This window comes from Podarcis tiliguerta, assembly GCF_965153285.1.
Source record: "Podarcis tiliguerta genome assembly, chromosome: 11".
NCBI lineage: Eukaryota > Metazoa > Chordata > Lepidosauria > Squamata > Lacertidae > Podarcis > Podarcis tiliguerta.
In genome coordinates, this window is record NC_139544.1 from 35376598 (window position 1) to 35390315 (window position 13718).

At 39.4% G+C, this 13718-nt stretch overlaps 1 protein-coding gene across 4 annotated transcripts in view; it reads left to right on the top strand.

Annotated features, from left to right (window-relative positions):
• The window catches only part of IQGAP2 (IQ motif containing GTPase activating protein 2), a 120725-nt gene that overhangs the window by 90517 nt on the left and 16490 nt on the right, over window positions 1-13718 (top strand). For all 4 annotated transcript variants that reach the window (XM_083403627.1, XM_083403626.1, XM_083403629.1 and 1 more), the window contains 9 exons: window positions 3561-3722; window positions 6193-6335; window positions 8000-8170; window positions 9088-9171; window positions 10499-10570; window positions 10836-10905; window positions 11065-11273; window positions 12022-12171; window positions 13094-13257. In XM_083403627.1, coding sequence (XP_083259753.1) covers window positions 3561-3722; window positions 6193-6335; window positions 8000-8170; window positions 9088-9171; window positions 10499-10570; window positions 10836-10905; window positions 11065-11273; window positions 12022-12171; window positions 13094-13257 — 1225 coding nt within the window. The remainder of the gene's footprint in view (window positions 1-3560; window positions 3723-6192; window positions 6336-7999; window positions 8171-9087; window positions 9172-10498; window positions 10571-10835; window positions 10906-11064; window positions 11274-12021; window positions 12172-13093; window positions 13258-13718) is intronic.

The following is a 13718-nucleotide window of genomic DNA, read 5'->3' on the forward strand; positions in this document are numbered from 1 at the left end:
TCCATTCTATGAACTGTTAATCGTTATTTTGCAATAGCAGTAAAAGGCTCACTCTCTATTTCAACAAGGCCATTTAAATTCCATTTCACACGACCAATTTACCTTGGGAATTCATACTTGCATGATTGTGTGCAATGGCTTTCAAGGATAGAACTTCGTTAGTATAGAGATGCAACTGATAGCGGAGATGTAAGCTTACCAAAAAATTTCACAACTTCCCTTGAATAATCTTGTGAATTTCAACTAAGTGACCAAGATATTGACTCATTTCCTACCTTGGTAATATAGAATTATAAATCTCACTATCTCATCTATTGATAGGCCTTTGTTCAGTGGTAGAGTATCTGCTTTGCATCCAGAAGTTCCCAGGTTCAAACCTTGGCATTGCCAAGTAGTCTAGGAGAGACCCCTGTCTGAAATCCTAAAGAGCTGCTGTCAGTCATTGCAAACAACAATGGGACAGATGGACCAATGGTCTGACTCATTATAACGCAATTTCCTATTTTTTCTACCTCTGTCATAGCTTTACTCCTAGACCCACAATTTCCCATCCATTAAATCACATATGATTGTTGTGAAGGTGAATGCAGTAAAGCTGCTGCTGGTATGGAATAACCAACTAGAATAAAGCCATGTTGACTTGTGGATGGTAGACGTTGTTAAAGCTTAGTACTTCAGTATGTTGAACACTACTTTTGTTGTCAAAAGTACTTGCTGTTCCCTTCCTGAAAAGGTAGACATGAACTTTGAAACCAAGTATTGACACCTGTTTACCTGGAACTTTGTCCCCCTCCCCAAGTCAAATATACACCTAGCAAGTCACATTCTGAAATATACAATCTATATGGACCCAAGTCTGTTTACTTTGACTCTCAACTATTTTATGTAAAGAAAATGACATCATTTAACTTAAGTTTGCTTTTGCTTGAATTGTTTGCTGATTGCCCAAGGATGAAACTCCCCCTCCCTCAAAAAGGACCAAAGATTTAGTAAACACTAAAAATGACAAGCTGTTGAATTTTGGATATTGTTGCTGATTTACTAGATTCATTGGTTTGCCTTCTCTGCTTTGTAGTGTGTGATATAATCCTTCTAGCGACTGTATTGGGTATTATATGTTTGCTACCCAAATTAGGAATAAACCTGCATTCCTTTGCTTAGAAAACCAGCAAATATCGGAGAAAGTTAGCCTAAAGTAGAACCCTCCTCCCTGGCTAACTAGACTTACATATTAGAACCCTCCCCCCGTTTTAATGCTAGAGGAGAAAGAGTAATTATGCCATTTTCCACCTGAGTGATAAAGTTCTTTGTAAAGCAGACAAGTATAGGAGAGAAGATGTGACCCAAAATGAGCTGCAAGCTTGTTTGGGTTTTTCTTCATTTTAAACATTGGTACATCGCTTCATCCCACACTCAAGGTGGCTAATACAATCTAAAACCCACATAAAATTCATTTAAAACTACTCCTTATTTACAATATGAATGAATCCCTATGACGGGGTGAGCTCCCGTTGCTCGGTCCCTGCTCCTGCCAACCAAGGAGTTCGAAAGCACACAGTGAAGTAGATAAATAGGTACCGCTCCGGCGGGAAGGTAAACGGTGTTTCCGTGCGCTGCTCTGGTTTGCCAGAAGCGGCTTAGTCATGCTGGCCACATGACCCAGAAGTTGTATGCCGGCTCCCTCGGCCAGTAAAGCGAGATGAGCACCGCAACCACAGAGTCATCCGCAACTGGACCTAACAGTCAGGGGTCCCTTTACCTTTTACATCGCTTCATCCCATACTCAAGGCGGCTAATACAATCTAAAACCCACATAAAATTCATTAAAAACTACTCCTTATTTCCTTGTTTACAATATGAATGTTTTCATGCTGTTTATGTGCTCTGAACCTTATAAGCAAGTTTTATAGGGTTAATATCTTTACTAAAATTTGCTAAACCTATTTGACCAGAGGGGAAGAATGTAACAAAAGAAAAGTGAGACCATTGTGGGAAGCAGTGTTCAATTCTTTCTTTCTTTCTTTCTTTCTTTCTTTCTTTCTTTCTTTCTTTCTTTCTGTTGTTGTTTTATTTTAAAATTTATATCCCACCCTTCCTCCCAACTAAACCCAGGGCAGCAAATGCACAAAAAAATAAAACACTTAAAACATCTGAAAATAATACCAATGCAGATGCAGACTTGGAAAGATCACTACTTAAAAGGGCTTTCCTTCTCTGAGCTCAAGATGGCATATGTGGGTCTTTATTTCTCCAGCTGAGTGAGGATTTGTTCCCATGTCTTCCCAGTCCTAGTCTGGAACTCTAGCTGCTATGCCACTTTTGCTTAAAACTTGCCGTGCCCAGCCTTGAGCAGTTCTGCATCTGCACTGGAACTAAGTTCTTCTGTGAATTAAGAGACTCTGAAGTTCAAGCTTAACTGTTAAAGGCAGTATGGAAGAGGAGGGGCAGTTGGGGGGGATTAAAAGAATAAAAAGCATACATATGATACTTTCAGAAGTGTTATTCATTTATAAGAACATTAAATATATATCTTAAGGCTTGTATGATGTTGTGTCCCTGCTCTGATCACATTCCAGGCTGGTTATGGGAAAAAGCACTCTGGATGTTTTCAGATACTTAGTTATTTGTAACATATTCCGAGGCTTAGACATGACACCAAGCACAGCTTCTGGGGGATAAGTCTCCAAACTCAGTGAAGCCTCTGAACCCAAAGCAAGTTTACCACTGATATCTATATCTGTTTCTATATCTATACGCTGATGGAGTTCAAATAAGCCACTTTTCGGAACATGGTAGCTTAACTCTGCTTAGTTTCTTGAAGGCTTTCCTCCCCCAGTGGCAGTGTAACACATAAGCCCATCTCCCACTTAACAAAAAAATCATTCCTAATTACTCTCTCAAAAATTAAGCAATATATGACTAGCATAACCATTTGCATTCTTTGGATTTCCCAGCCACTCTGAAATATGTCAAAATCAGATATCTCTTTTAAGGACATTTCATTATAGCATGCAACTTCCTCTCTAAGCATTCGCATTGCATTAAATTTCAGCAAACTTTAATTAACCATTGAATGGCTGTGCAAATATTTAATAAAGTCAGAGTCATCAATAACTCCCACATTCAGATTATTGTTGGATTAGTCAGATTATTTTCCCCACGATAATCTGATGTAAAGCATATGTCCTGTGTATGAGATGAATCCCCAATCCATGAGTTCCCTTTGTGTGGGCAGGTAATCCCTCCCCTACCTGGCCTGATCTCCTTGGCAACGCTTCCCCCAGGTGGGATTGGACAGCTGACTGGGGTAGGCGGAGACCTCCAGGTATCCCACCTGAGGGAAGGCGAAGCCAAGCCTATGCTGATGGAGCCGCTCCAGATCCAGGGGCTGCGCGCGTCCACACAAAGGTTGCCCCCCGTTTTATGCGTGGAGCGGTCATTGTCAGTTACCATGAACTGGACTAGAAAACGGTGGTTTCACCCTATGCCACAAATCTGCTTAAGGGCCCTTATGCTGGAAATGCATAATTGATAACCTTTAAAATTTTTCTGTCTTTTAGTGGCCATTGGGACAACAATGATAAACCAGTGTTTAGAAAATGGTGATTCTGCACAGATAGTCACCATTCTGCAGCCTCCTAACTTCAATTTAAGAGCTGTCCCAGAGTGTGCGGAAACATACTACAACAGTCTGTTGGAAACCAAGAATCTAAAAACCAAAGGTAATACCCTAACCCGTCACAACCAGCACAAGAAATTGGACCTGGCTAAATATGAAGTTTTTATAAATGTTTTGCATGCTTGTCTACTCCTATTGTTAAAAGCATTGCTAGTCTTAACATATGCCAGTTAAGAACCATTTTAGATATGTCTTGTTCTTGCTTGCCCTTGAAAGAAATGATTTTAGTTTGATTAGCAGTACTTGAAATACTCTGACAAAGGTCTTCTGAGATGTTTTAGTTGGGGGAATGTCAATTGCTAATTAAACACAGAAGGAGCTGAGCTGGAAGCAGTTGTGGTTTCACAATTCTGATCTCTGTTGCAAACGAGAGCAGCCCTCCACAGAACTTCCTGCTGCCTCAGAAGTTGCTGCTGAGTTTCTTCTGACAAGCTGCCTCTGGAGAAGGCTTGGCATTCCAGAATTCCTGCATTTTGTAGTTCTATAACTGTGTGTTCCCGCCCAGATTCAACCGAATAGCATTGCTTATGACTGTGGCTTTGTGCATGTGCACCATATGAAGACTATAAAAACATGATGACCCTCCACAACAGAGGCATAGATCTGATTGTTTAAAAGCATAGGAACTATATTATTGGGTCAAACCAATGACTCACTCACTGCAGCATCCTGTTTCTCTCAATGACTAGCTAGTTTGCTTCCTATGACAAACATCTGGTACAAGGCTCCTGCCACTAATTAACTTCTGTTTTCTACCAGCCTTTACTTTCAATCTTTTTCTCTCAAAGTGTGCATGAGGTGTGACATCTGATAAAGATGTAAGCAGCAGCTGTGAGACATAAATTTCATTTTGTTTTGCACCAGGGTAGAGAGACCTGCCTCTTCTTTCCTCATTATTCAAAGGACATAGTGTTGGCTACTTCATGCCTATTTCCTTCTTGTACTGAATGATTAAAGCTTAATAAAAAAATAATCCTACATATTGCAGTGTTATTATCCCTCCCCCCCCCCCAACCACAAAGAAAATGTTTTGTAGGCCTCTGTTGGTACTGTGGGTAAATATGGTCCTGCTAGCTACCTCTTCTAATGATGCACCTCACAAGATTCTGGACAGTTCTCTAAAGCAGACTTAGGAGGTTGTGAATCAAAGCTTCAGAACTCTTGAAGTGGTTCTGTTGCCTCTGTTAAGTCTACTAGTTCCCTAGTGAATGTATAGTCTCAAACAGTTGTCGCTGCATCATTGCTGAAGCTGAGCTGGTATTGGTCTGGTATCTGGGTGGAGTAATCTGAGTGGGAAGCTACTGAGAGTCCTCAACATGATATATTGTTGTTTGTAGTAGTAGTAGTAGTAGTAGTAGTAGAAATCTTAATTTGTCACCTACCATTCACCCTAAAGTCCCAGGGCAGGTACAACACTTTAAAATACAGTTTAAAACAGTTCAAAAACTTACAATTTAAAAAATGCAGTAACGAAAAGTAAGGTTGGTCCTGAAGAAATACATCTCCATTATCAAAGGCCAGGCTAAAGAGGTGAATCTTTGGCATTCACCAAAAACTGTATACAGTAATGAAGTTGCCAGGTGTATCTCTGCGCAGAGGGAGTTTCACAACTTAGAGTGGCTGCCATAAAGAATGACCTCTCCTTGGCCACCAGCACCAGGCTGGATCTTAGCACTTGAGAGGGTCTGTAGGGAAGGAGGTGGTCTTTCAGGTATTTCGGGCATGAGTCGTTTTGAGTTCAATGCCCTAAGTGGCTTTGGAGCCTTTGTGAATGCAATGTAAATTTATGGTAGCTGCAAAGGCAGAAGTCTCTTCTACTTGGCCAATCAATGTGGTTGCAGAGCTTGCATTGTGGAGGCTGCAGTAGTGATGGTTTTAAGCAGCCTTCACATTGTGTTTGTTCATGTGCAATTTAACCCTAAACTGTTGTAGAGTAAGCTGGCCTAATTAAGGTCTAGGGAGGAGGTGCCAGGGAAGGAACTAGTCATCTAGTTGAACCCCCTGCAATGCAGCAATCTCAACTAAAGCATCCATGACAGATGACCATCCAAACTCTGCTTAAAAGCCTCAAATGAAGGAGAGTCCACCACCTTCTGAGGACGTCAGTTTCCCTAGACCAGTGATTCCCAATTAGCTAAGTACTGCAGGCCCCCCGTTTTTCAAAAGCAAAACCATGGACCCCCTACTTTTGAAAATTTTGGTATCTCTGTGGTAGTTTTTGTTATGTGAATGGTCCAGTGGACCCCCTGAGGTCTGCGAACTAGGAACCACTGCTCTAGATCATTCAAATATTTATAATTGAAGTGAGGTTGTGGTGTTCTAAAACCCCCAGAGTAGAGTGAAGGTTACATGAAGGTTGAATCCTTGTCTCAGCACCATGTCCTTTTTCTCCTTGCAACCACAAGTCTGCATTTGTATTGGTGCTGAAGGATTAGAAATGGGAGGGTGGAAGCACATTTATGTTATTTTGGCAATGTCTAAACAATAAAGTTATTGTCTTTAAATTCTTTCAGATCCTGATGAAGGCCCATGGATCAAATTCTTAATGCAAGGCATCTATGATTATTACTATAATGTGGAAACTGGAAAGGGAACTTGTGTACCACCTGAAGGAATTGTACCCAAAACATCTTGGCTGACTGGTGAAGAGATTCAGGTAGAACAAAATAATTGCTGTGGTTCGTTTCTGTGTTAGTTTTGGATTTTTTTGAGGAGAGTGTAAAATGAAGCTGCTTTGAGCATGGCTTTAACTATCAATAGGCAGCGTGCACATAAAATGATAAAGAGTGATGAGGAAGACACTGCTGGGCATCAAGAATATAGTTAAGATGGCAATGAAACTCAGTGGCAAAGAAGATAGCCTTTCATTTTAAATGGAACGGCTGTAGTGCTATTTCTCAGACCTGAACCACTCTGGAATATCTGTTTCTTTATATTTAGCCTTAATTATGCATGTTAAGAGTTGCAAATATTTTTCAAGGTAGTAATGTCTTCTGCATATTTAGCATTCCACATTTAATTTTCTTAAATATTTATTTTAAAACCTATTACAGATGGGGAGTTCATAGATGCACTATAAATTCATTTTGTCATGGTTCAGATGACAAAACCAATGCATCAAATATTTCCAAGGCTCATCGTTTAGGGCTTATCTCTTCTCCCCCTGCCCCCAGCAGCCCAAATTTGACAGGTGGGCAGGACCACCCACCTGTAAATTGCATGATGTCATAATGATGTCAGGTGGTTGACACCTGTCAAAGTCATTTGATAACAGCCGATTGGTTACAGAAAGCTTCTTTGAAGTCTCTGCAGGGGGAAAGATTCATCTAAAAATGAAGCATTCTTTTTTCTGCAGAGGAAGCAGTTTGTATTCTTAGTGCTTCCTCTGGTGCTTCGAATGAAAATTGCTTCCTTTTGAAAGAAAAGATATAAAAGACGCTGTGTCTGAAAATGAGCACTTTTCTCTTTCCTTAGAAAGCTGTTTGTTCTTAAAGTGCTCAGATATGAGCCACTTCTTGCAGCAGCCCATGGCAGCATTAGGAAGTTCCGGAAGCATAATTGATTTCAGTAGAATGCTGATGCCAGCGGATTGTCTGGGCTTCAGCTTTGCAAGATTCTCTTTCCGCACAAACAAACAAGCTGATCCTTGCTGCTTGCAGAAAATTCTGCACTGCACTTTAAAGCCCCAACAACCAGCTGTTAGACAGGGCTGTAAAGCACCTTGCAAAAGCTTTTTAAAGGCGCCATCAATCAGCTGACCCCCTTTTTGCCCTAGCTGTGACTTTATCTACCACACACCTGATGTCACATATGGGCTTTTTTCCTGCAACATATATTATTATGGTATGTTTCATTATGCCCCAAAAGGATTAATATCTTCTGAACTAAGCAAAGATTGCCATGAGAACCATAGACTGTAAGTCTGGTCTCAGCTAGGCATTTTTTTTAATGTTATCCCGGCCAAATGTTCTCAACTACAAAGAAGAAAATTATGAAAGAGACATTTTGCACACTGGAGATGCAGGGAGTTGCACAGTGAATTGCTAATCAATCTGGCAGCATTTTAAAGATAAGAACATCCTAGCATAATAACCCTTGTGGAATTCACTTGATGGATGCAGTTTTTATGAAGCCCTTGTACCAGTTCACAGTGTAGCAACATGAATTATAGAACAAATATTAAAACTCAATGGGAGGAAAACAGTGTAAGGGTGGTCATTAGGCTCAAATGGAAACTGGAATGCAATTAGCTGCACAAACTGTTTTGCTTGGCTACTTAAGTTACGCCTGATATCTGGCATCATCTTTTTCTTTTCTTAGAATATTGTTGCCCAAATTACATCTGATTACAACAGAGAACAGCTGTGGTTTGCAAATGAGGACTTGATCATTCAGCTACAAGCTAAAGCAAGGGGATTCCTTGTCAGGAAAAAATATAAGGAAAGAAAGGCGTATCTCCAAAATCAGGAGCCATCAGTGATAAAGTTACAGGTATGATCATCCAGTGAAGCTCCATGGCTGCTTCTGGCTGTTAACTGAACAACCCAATACAGTGGTACCTCGGGTTACATACGCTTCAGGTTACACACTCCGCTAACCCAGAAATAGTGCTTCAGGATAAGAACAGAAATTGGGCTCCGGCGGCACGGCAGCAGCAGGAGTCCGCATTAGCTAAAGTGGTGCTTCAGGTTAAAAACAGTTTCAGGTTAAGTACGGACCTCCGGAACGAATTAAGTGCTTAACCCGAGGTACCACTGTAGTGAGACAAATCTTGCACTAGTATAGCCTAGGATGTTGATATAGTTCTCTGTTTATGGCTGGCTAGCTGCTGATTGTAGTGTCCCTATCCCAATCAGCCTAACAGTCATCTGCCTGGACCCAGATAGACCTCTGTGTGTCAACCTGACTTTTTTTATCCTGCGTCTTGTGCAACAGATTAATAATGGTTATTACTGTACAGATGATATATAGTGCTGTCTTTTGCAAACATGTTCAACAGACCACTTTCAAATGATGGGATTGAGAACCACAAGTAAAATTAGTTATGTCATAGCTGCAGTTTGCATAAACAGATCACTGTTTGTTGAAAAAGGCAATTTCCACTCATCTACTCTATGTTTTCATTTCAAAACCTTGAAGTTACAGTAGAATAGTTTTTGTCTATTCTGAATTTGAGCGTGAGCCACAGAATAGGAAGCCTTAAACAAGGGCTGAGATGTGTATTGAGAAGTTTGTTGACTAATCAAAGAGGAATGAACTAAAAAAAATGGTGGTGTTTCTTTAAAAATGTCATCGTTCTTTTCCTCTAGAAAATGCTCCAAATGGTTTTCAAGATAAAATAATATCTAGAATTGTTCTTAGTCCTAATAATCTGTTCCTTTGTTGTTGTTTTTAATCCAAATAAATAGGCATCCTGGAAAGGTTATAAGCAAAGGAAAACCTACTCTGAAAGACTTCAAATGTTGCAAAGAAATGTTGCTTCTGTTATCAAGGTAAGTATTCCTATATTAATTGATATTGTTATAATTGGGTTGTTATTGGGTAAAATTGTTGTTATTGGGTAAAATTGGAAAACTAATAAAAATTATTCCAAAAAAAATGTATTCCTTTATTTGGAGAGCACCGGTGCTAACTTCATATATTATGTGTCTTGATTGTTATTATCTTCCTGGTTCTTCTCTGGAAGGGGCTGTTATTGTGGACCAGTACCTATTTTATGGTGTTTGGTCATTGACCTGATTCCCACATAATGATAAGCTAAACCATGGCTTAGCATGAACAAATATATGTGTGGATTCCTAGAGCAAAAATTGAGACTGGAGCACTCCTTCCCCAGTCCTGTTACACAGCACAAAACTATAGTTAATACTTTACATTATATCCAGATCGAGGTTTGTAGTTTGCCTTGCTCCAGATAAACTATCAGGAGTTGTCAAGGTTTGCTGTTGATTGATCACTTATGATTTGTCTGGGGGAGACAAACCACAAACCCAGGTTTTGACAGAAAGTCAAACCACATCTTAGCCCCAGGCAGAACCAGGAGAGCTGCATTATCAGTATAATGTTCACACACATTTGCTCGCTCACACTAAGCCATAGTTTAGCTTAGTGTTATATGCAAACTATGTCTGTTTCTGAAAGCTGGTGCTCAGCATGTGCACCTTAATCAAGCATGTGAACCTTGAGTAGCTTGGTGAAATGACAAAGGTTAGGTGTAACAGAAAAATCCATGATTTATGGTGTCTGTAGATCTAGTTCTTGAGAGCTAAGTAATAGCAGTTATCTGATTGCTTCTTGTTGTAGAGATATTTAGGAATGTGCATAATTGTATAGTCAAGAAGAACCCTGAAATTATCACTTGAAAGAGGCAGTGTCTGTCCATGTCACTCTGGGATTGTAGGCTGATGAACTGAAACAGAGGAATTTGCTCCATCTTTATATGGAGAACTTTCAGTGGATAAGTGTTATGTTTAGTTTTTTAACTTCATGTGTGATATGTACTGTATGTGCTCCTATGCATTATACAAAAGACCAGACATGTCATCGTGTAGTTTGTGAATAAATTGTTTTTAAACATAGAAGTTTTCAAAAACAGAATTTTTAAAAAGTTGTTCATTGTTTTATTGCAACTGCAATTGATTTTAAAAAAATGTTTTTAATGGATGGTTACTGCTTTCTTAATGTTTTTCTTAAAATCAGTTTTATTATTGCTATGTTTGCTGCCATGTGCTCCTTCAGGAGGAAGGGTGGAATATGAATTGAATAAATAAAAACTAAATAAATATTTTACCTATTGGTTCATTCTTCTTTGACTTCCAGATTCAATCGTGGGTCAAAATGTGGTTAGCAAGAAGAACATACAAGAAACGGATGCAATATTTCAAAGATCATGTAAGGTTCCCCACCTTCCCTCCTATTCTGTACTGGGTAGATCTTCTGGGTCCTACTGCCTTCAGTTTGACTGGACAAAAACAAATTTATAATAGATCAGACATTTGCCCCCTACCATGGGATGGCATAGCTTCGGTGACAGAGGAAAAGAGATTAAAAGCATGCTTGAGTTTGCATTATGTACAGGTAGATAATTATTACAGCCTATTACAGACTGTTTCCTGTGTGATGATGTCCATAAATGCACAATCTGTGTCTCTTTCAGAATGAAGAAATTGTGAAAATCCAAGCCTTCCTTAAAGCAAACAAAGCTAGGGAAGACTACAGGACACTGAGTAAGTGCTGGATAATATTTTTTGGCCATAAATTAAGTGGGCAGATAAATGCCTAACAAACACCAGCACACATGTTGCAACTGGTTTGAGGAATTTTGATTAGAATGAAATGTCTAAAGTTCCTGAGCTTAAATTACGATTTGTTTACTTAACTTGCAGCTGGTTCTGAAAATCCTCCTTTGAATGTCCTTCGCAAATTTGCTTATCTCATGGATCAGAGTGATTTAGACTTCCAAGAAGAGCTAGAAGTAACAAGGTTAAGAGAGGAGGTGGTCACAAATATCCGATCTAGTCAACAGCTGGAGAAAGATCTGAACCTGATGGATATCAAGATAGGATTGCTGGTTAAAAACAGAATAACTCTGCAGGTTGGTTAAACGGGTGACGGTGGTTGTGAGATCCCAGCCAAGGGGTCTTTTGGAGAGTCCTATCCCATTTCCTTACTTTGGTAGCTCAGCTGCTTGATAACTGAAAGAGTACCAAAATAAATTTATCTAAGATCCTTGTGTTTTCTTAAATGAATAATTTCCTATACACACACACTTGTTGGGAGGCAATGTTCACACAACATTAGTCACAATCCATATCTACCCTGTCTGATGAAATACTGCATTTCCCCTTGAACCAGCTTCAATCTGAACTGAGAAAAAGAATGACCCTAGGTGCATTTTAATCCAGTAAGGTTTACATAGCCTAAAGTTTTTATCTTCTAAATCATGCCAAACTTTTTAATCTAGCCCCTTAAAGTACCTTCCATTACAATTACAATTACAATTACAATAGCCTAAGGGATTATTGCCCCCAGTCAAGCAGTGTTGTCTCCTGCTACATGGAACTAATAAGTGGTTGAATCTGTGTGACAACTGTCTAGCTGGGCTTCATCCATTGACCCTCTGCCTGTTGCTTAGATGTCATTTTTTGACATTCAGAACTATGGTATGCAGCTTTTTCTTGCTAACTTAATATTTAGCCTTCTTACATCTGTTTTATTTGGTTGTAACAGACTGCAGTTGCCCACGTTCTACTTCTAATGTTGGTATTCTTTCTAGGTTACTTACAGAACTGCAGCTTTACTTTGCCTTAACAATTGAGTTCTGCATTTGTTTGTTTTTCCAGGATGTTGTATCGCACAGCAAGAAGCTGAACAAAAAAAGCAAAAATCAGGCAGAAGAGATGGTGTCTGGAGATAAGCAGGGCATCAAAGGCTTGAGCAAAGAGAGGCGGAAAAAGCTGGAGGCCTATCAACACTTGTTTTACCTTCTACAGGTGAGCTGTGTGGTGGTTGAGGATTCATGTTAAGTAGTTTCATAATACATGTCTGCTTGAATATGAATTTCATCATGGGGGACGGGGGAGAACCTTTGGTAAATATCACATTCTGACTTCAAGCATATACACGTAGGTCCCACTATCTACCCACTCATTATGCAAAAATTCATTTATCCAAACCTTTCTATGCACACCACAGATTTTGATATCCATACATCCAGAGTTTGCCCACTTCCTTACTTTCTTGCTTGTTTGTGCTTTGATGGTCAGCAGCAGCCATTTTAGGGCAGAGACCATGCAGAGGAGAGAAGGGAGGAGAGATCAGACAAATCAGAAAGCAGGAGAGATTGAACAAATTTCCTGCATTCCTGTTCACTTGCAACATATATTGTTGCAATGTAGATTATTCAGAAGCTGTTAGTTATGGGCTCTTCGGTAGAAACACAAAAGTAGGGTGGCAAATAGGATTCCTAAACGAGTTTATCCATACAGTTATATTGCTTAGCTTTAATAAAGTGTTTCACTTTATATAGAGGCCTGCGTCAACAACCTTATCTCTTCCTTCCTGCTGTCCTGAAGGTTATTCACTCATTCACTTCACAGCCATTGTTGAAACCGCAATGAGAAACTTTATTTATAGTCATGCTCTCTTTTAAAAAGGCTGTCAGATGGCTGGCCTGTGTAGATAACCAGAGGGTTTGAGCTGTACCATAGTTTTCAAGAGTAATAAACTTGATACCAGGAAGTGGTGTAGCACTTAGCGTTTTCTACCATGGCGCTTTCAGTCATTGGCAAGCTTGGATTAGTGTTGATACAAATGAAAGTGCACTGAGGACTCAGTGCTAATAAAGCAGGCAGTGGAAAACTTCACCATTTTGATTAATATGTTTTTTCAGTCATTCTAATATTTCTTCCATAGACTAATCCAACTTACCTGGCAAAGCTGATCTTCCAGATGCCCCAGAATAAATCCACCAAGTTTATGGATACAGTTATCTTTACTTTGTACAACTATGCTTCTAATCAGCGAGAAGAATACTTGCTTCTGAAGCTGTTTAAAACTGCTCTAGAAGAAGAAATAAAGTGCGTATATTAAAGGACACAGTGGCCCTACATTTTATCTCCATTTTTTAATCATAAGACATCTATGTCTTGCCTGTTTAAACAAAATTGTAAACTGTCAAATTCCCTTCTGTTGTCTCTTGTGCATATAAGTGGGTTTTTCATCGCAGGCAGATTTGCCAAACAGAGGGTGTTTGCATCATATTAACTGAAGCAGAATTTAAGGGATCAAACCGTAAATCATATAAGTAATGGTTTATATGCAAGCCATATTCTCTACTTCTGTATCAAAACCACCCTTCATTTTAGTTATCTTTACATTGAACAGAATTGTTTGTTGCCAAATTTTTCATGTTTGTTCTTGAACAGTTACTAGTGAATGGACAAAATGGAATGAGCCATTGTGCTTCACTGTGCCCATTCAAAAATCACAGACATAGGTTTTAAATCTTAAACTGTAATGTGAGTGCTGGTTATTTTTA